Source organism: Gobio gobio (genome assembly GCF_949357685.1).
Source record: "Gobio gobio genome assembly, chromosome: 2".
Taxonomy (NCBI): Eukaryota; Metazoa; Chordata; class Actinopteri; order Cypriniformes; family Gobionidae; genus Gobio; species Gobio gobio.
Window position 1 is genome coordinate 35420015 of NC_137098.1, and position 6422 is coordinate 35426436.

Below are 6422 nucleotides of genomic sequence, written 5' to 3' on the forward strand. Positions count from 1 at the left end.
GTATGCTTTTTTAGTAAGCTATGGTGTTTATTGAGTTTGGTCTTTTAATATCACTAAGCCACGTTAAGCATTTTCTTTATAACGGTTTTCGGAAAACGCTTAACGTGTAATTAAACGTGCTGCGTTCCTATTCTTGACTCTGCTTTCCTGTACATAGAATGCTTTATTAGCATGTATTATAGTAAGCAAAGTTAAGGGTTTTTCACGTTAAGGCTTTAGAATGTCCCGTCATCGCGCAGGCTCGGCACCTCATGTGACTCACGTAACCCATCCTCCCTCCACCCCGCTCTGTTCAAAATACGTTCCTGCGGCTGTGTGTACATCCGATTATGTACTTTTATGTAACTATTCACAAATTAACACATGACCAAAAAGCATTAGTTTATCTCTTAAGTGTGAAGCCCATAGAATGATGTATACCATCTGTCTATAGTCGCAGACATCAATTATTCTATTTAGAGCTGGTTATTGTCAGTTTTTACTTTATTAATGAACAGCAACTTCAGCTGCTGTTCATGTTAGTCTTTTTTTTTTACTTTCTCCTGGACACTCTGGATGTACATTTTGAACCACTTACACCACATGATCCATCTTGATCAATGAACAAGCCACAATGTTTTACAGAAGTTATTGGTATCTTAAATCAATTGTTCACTGTATAGGGCTGCACAATATATCTAAATATCACAAACGTTTTAGGTCGACGCATATATAGCAGAGAATAGACTGGGCACACGACTGTTACTTATGTGACTTGCTTGACGTTAAAAAGAGTTATTAAACGCAATAACTTGCGAAAAACAAATCCTTGCAGTCTTGCGCTGTCTGCTGTCTGACACACACACCGAAACGTGCGCACAAGCCGCCTCTCTGAAAGCATGTGATCCCTTCAGTTTTGTTTTGTTTTCAAACTGTCAAATACACACACAGTTATGTCAAAATGGCTGTCTTGATGAGTATTCATGTAAACACAGTTATGCTTTAAGTGAACGATATCAGTTGGGGAAAGAAACCGAATGCGTGTCAATAGGATCCGTGAATTAGGTATTAAAGTGACAGCCTAATACAGAAAACCTGCCGCTGTCTGTCAAACAACAAAAGAAAAAGAGAAAATCACTGTGCTCTTGGCTGAATAACCTTTTTAGCTTTATGTAGCAGTGTATATTTAATTCATGTGAAGACTACTGTTTTTAGTTCTTATTTTTAATAACAAAGATAAATTAAAATAACATCTTTTAATCGTGAAAACTAATCTCTGGATAATTTTGTTCTTCAAACGAATTTGTGTATTGGATTAAAGTATCTAGATTAAATTATCTGAGATTACTGCGCGTTCTTGTGTTCCCTGAAGATGGCAGATGCATCGATACTCAAAACCACGATCATGCAGCAATTGGCTGGCAGCAAGACAGCAACGTTTTGACATCATATAATTAAAAAAGCCACCTGGCAAAAAAATTATAAGGAAACAGCCAAATGACCAAACCAACATAAAAGTTATAATAGATAAATGAAATGTGCACTGGTTTTTTCAACATGACTCCCAATTATTTATATTCACGATTTTATAGTTGTACACCCTTTACAGTTTTATTTCAATGCTGTAATTAGCAATTCATTTAGTTTTTAATTCAATTTGAAGTAGATTTGTTACGTGGCAGCAAAGTTTCTTAAGGGTTAAGATCAAGTTCTCTGCGTCACCTGCGCCGCATCAAGCCATCCCATAATATCAGTCACCACTCAAATTAATGCACGGTTCAGAGTAACTGTACAGCATGTGTGTAAAACAATAACATTATAAAGTAATTATTCTATCAAAAATAAATATTTAAATCAAGTGGCTTTGTCTATAGTATTATACATCTTTTATACAACATAATATTTTCAAATACATTTTTATATTATTATTTTAAATTATTATATCCCCTGGTTCAGTAAGGAACTCTTAATAAAGTAGCCGTGGCTGGGGCAGATTTTAAGTATCACCTCGAGATGCAATCTAATCTAAGAACCAAACAATCAAAGATTATGCCAAATCATCAACAATCAAATCCAGCTGAGTTAGCGGCGTACGAAGAACAGACCCCAGGTGTCTTTGTTTACTGGGATGATCTTGATGTTAAGTTTTAGGTTGATATAACTATATATTACCAAGTCAAGCAAAGAGTTTTTGGTATTTAAATATTGGCATTATATTTTTTGTTTGTTTACATTGATGTTAAAATTATATTGTCAGATTTGTGACATGAATTTTGGCTAAAACACTGCTGGTCACTTTCAGAAGTTGTAGCGATGCTTTCTTTTCCCAGAAAGAATGTGAAACACATAAATGGTATCATTCTTAGTTTTTAAATATTTGTTTTAACATAATTTAAATAGATTTTACACACTTAAAGCAATACCGTATTGCATATCGAATATTACATTATTTAACAAGGTATTGCAGATCTAATTTTTCTTCAATATCGCACAGCTCTAACTGTAACTAAGATTTTATTAGTTACAATTATAACTCCACTTGCAATTGCAACTATTATTCATATTGAAAATGCATCCAAATAGAAAATGCACTGCAAGTTAATCACATTTATTTGTGCTTTATTGGCCAATTTATAATGTAATTTTTCTCTTTACTGATGTATCTGCAAGACCATGAAACCTCGTTAGATATTTCCCAAAATATATTTTGCTTTAGTTCATTTGCAGAGCTTCTCTCAAGAGTCAAGAGATGAAACTGCACAAAGGACATTTTTTTTCCTGAATTTACAGTTTTTGAACAGCTGCTGATCCATATGAATATCAGTTAATATTGTACATGTTAGTAATGTACAATACTTTTTTTTTTCTCAAACGTTCAAACATGATCTTTATAAAGTTTAGTATTTGAGATCATGCTCTGATCATTTTTCAAGTTGCCTTAAAAAAAGATTTAAATGACACCATACAGTGACCAGGTTTTTATTTAGTTCATATCTCTGCAAAGCACACCTTAGCTTCTCTTTATGCACAGATCATTAGAAATAAAGCATTTCCAACACTCCCATATTTCAAATTCTTCGCAGCTCTTATCAGCTTCCACGTATGATTACTAGTGTATTGTACATTGCTAATTTTTTGACATACACTCTGCAAACATCACCTACCTGACTTTCATCTGTTTCCATCTTTATCACTTTAACTAATTACAAATTAAAGATCTACTTTTTCTATCTGAAAAACCTGCAATGCATAAAAGCATATGTAATTCTATGTACTGAGACTGAATAAATAGAGCTGAGTGAGGTTTCCATCAGATAAAATACACTTTATTACTTACAATTAACCTTTGTTACCCATCAAGTCGATACAGATAATGTAATCAAACAAGTAAAGCGCATGTTTAGTCTTAATCATAGTTATTCTAGTACAGTCCTTTACCCTACAATCACTGTATCATCGTCTGGGAACTCGTAGTAAGGCACCTCCAGATTGAGTGGAGCAGGGCCTTTCCTAATGCGACCAGATGCGTCGTAATGAGAGCCGTGGCACGGGCAGTAATAGCCACCATAGTCACCAGCATTAGCAATGGGCACGCAGCCCAGATGGGTGCACACACCAATGACGATAACCCAGGTCGGCTTCTGAACACGGTCGTTGTCGTGCTGGGGGTCCCGGAGCTCAGAGAGGTTGACTTCAGCCTCAGTTGCAATCTCTTTTTCTGTTCTGTGGCGCACAAACAGGGGCTTCCCTCTCCATTTGAAGGTCATGTTCTTACCCTCAGGGATGTCTGATAGCTTGACTTCAATCTTGGACATAGCCAGCACGTCAGCTGAGGCGCTCATGGATGAGACAAACTGTGTGACAACTGTCTTGGCTGTATAGATTCCGATCACAGCGGTGGAACCTGTGACCAAATAGGAGAAGGCCCGTCGGACATCGCCGCTCTCTTGTGAGGACTTCTTTGAGTCCAAAACCTCAGGCCGGCGATAGTCAGAGAAATCGGGGATCTTGATGTCTGTGTGAGCGAAACGCACTGAAGAGCGAGCTAAAAAAAATAAATAAATAATGAAAAAGAAAATAAATTTAAAAAAATCAATACATTTCATGACAAAATGACACATGAAATGTAGTGACAGAACAATATATTGACCATGACCTAATGTCAAATCATATTTGCCCATTTTCAGATTATAAGCATTCAATTACATTTTTTATACTGGCACCAAATCTGCACCTTTTCTAAATGTTGAGTAAATGTGTAACTTTTACATATAATATTAATCATGTCAAACAATCATGCATCTCATTTCAAATTTGGATTATATATACACTTGTTCACAAAGTAATTAACACAAACCAACTATCTAGATCAACAACCCATCATTTTTAATACAATTTCGATTTTATTTGCTAAACTACTTTTCATCTTGCTAAGTAATGGTCTGCTAAATATCGTATAGCTCATATTGTTAATCAAAGTTGTTTTAAATTTGCTTGTTCACACCAGGGCTGTTTTAACTTGTCTGAGTCTGGCTCTGGGGGGTCCCTTGATCATCATATTTGGTATTCTTCAACAACTGGTTTCTTAGCACCTCACTCCGAAATTATGCTGTAATAAATTACATTAAAAACGCTGTAAACTAATATAACTTCTACGTCAGACACACGTAACAGTAGGCCTATCTTAGCAAGAAACTATGCTATTAGCTAGCTTTTTCTAATACATTCACGAAATGATCAGAATTCTACCATATACTGGCATTTATTGTATCATATAACCTTAAGCCGATCAGTAAGGACCTTGAAATTGAAATAAAGTTATTTTATCCTCAAAAGTTATAGGCTAATTTTCTAACAACTGCAGCAAGGACATTAGCCCCAGTAGAGCTAACTGGTGTAGCACGGGAGCTAATGTTTTTCGTTATACATTATACATTCAGCTCAAATGATGGATACAAATTAAAATAATTCAGCATAATAATTAAACTTCGTACCACACTACAAAACCATTTCACGATACACATTAAACATATGTGGTTTCACTGTGCCCTTGAGCGGGCGACCGCTGCACGGCCTTCTCACGCTAGGATGAGACCGGGACTCTCGATTTCACTAAACCACTCAGTGAGACTTACCGTTGAGACTGGTGGACACGGCGAGGCCGCTCTTAGCGCTCTGCCCAGACAAGGACTCGCGGCACAGGAACGGTTTCTTCGTGTCCATTAACATTTTATCGGTCTTCATGACGACGCCGGGTATGAGAGGCTTTAGTGGACCTGCCACGACATAATTTGTAGCTTGTAAGTAAGGGGAAACCGTCCCCGAACGAGCAGCAAGGGACATCATGTTTGTCAGCTAACGGGGATCAGATCGACCTTCCCGAACTGAGCTACCGGTGGCGGTGGCGCTGACGCATGCGCGCGCCTCCTGACGTCAACATCTCAGAGACGGGTTGACGTCACGTCTAAAGGCTTTCACAGTTTTACTTTCTTTTGGGTTTCTCTCTCACTTTAATATTCCTGTTGCTCCTAAACAGTTTGCCACTGTATTTGGTGCCATCCCTAATGGTGTCGTTATGCTATTTAAAGGCCATAATAGTCTTTTGACTAGTTCTGAAATGCCTCTCCCAGACCCGGCTGACACGTATGTAGGCAAGATATGTTTTAAATCTACATTAAAAAATAATAGAGATATTCGTTTTCTTTTTCTCAATGACTGTGTTTCCACTCCTCATGTTGTTACAAAATGGAATACATTAGTGGAAAATATCTCATAGAAGAAGGTTTGGACTCTCTCTAACAAGTACCTTTTGGTAAATAAGGTCAAAGAGATTTCTTTTAAACTTATTCATCGATATTACCCAGTCAAAACTTTCATGGTGTCAAAGTTTAAATTAAGTATAGATGCAAATTGTACTTTTTGTGATTCACAACCAGAAACTATCTTGCATCTTTTTTGGCATTGTGGTCATACAAGAAAACTTTGGCAAGATATTTGCCAGTTCATTGTAAACAATATAGGCTATATAAAGATTTTGAGCTCTATTTCAAGGATGTTTTGTTTGGGTTTTTCATTTATGAGAAGCAAGATGAAAATAATTTTTTTCTTTGCAACCTAATAATTTTTCTTGCTAAATATTTTATCCACAAATGTAAAACTATTAAAGTTACCCCCAATTTTTCTCACTTTCAAGAAGATGTTAAGATCTATATTAAATCTATATCTACCTCTTGTAACAAAAAGGCTATTAAAACTCTGAATGTATGCTCAAATTTTGGCGTTTTTGTTTAATTAATGTAGGCCTATTGGTAATTAATATAATGTTGTTGTTTCTTTCGGGGTTTTTTTTTTTCTCATTTCATTATTATTATTTTATATTTTGTGGGAAGACTTGTGTTTAATTGATGCTTCCTCATCTGTTTATTTATTTTCATTTTTATTTA

At 35.9% G+C, this 6422-nt stretch overlaps 1 protein-coding gene across 1 annotated transcript; it reads right to left on the reverse strand.

The window, feature by feature from the left end:
- Nucleotides 1-2944: 2944 nt before the first annotated feature.
- uqcrfs1 (ubiquinol-cytochrome c reductase, Rieske iron-sulfur polypeptide 1) lies at nucleotides 2945-5417 on the reverse strand. The gene is made up of 2 exons (XM_079840400.1): nucleotides 5115-5417; nucleotides 2945-4024 (listed from the first exon to the last, which is right to left on the reverse strand). The coding sequence occupies exons 1-2, from the start codon at nucleotides 5323-5325 to the stop codon at nucleotides 3414-3416; spliced, it is 822 nt and encodes a 273-aa protein (XP_079696526.1). The 5' UTR covers nucleotides 5326-5417; the 3' UTR covers nucleotides 2945-3413.
- Nucleotides 5418-6422: the final 1005 nt, after the last annotated feature.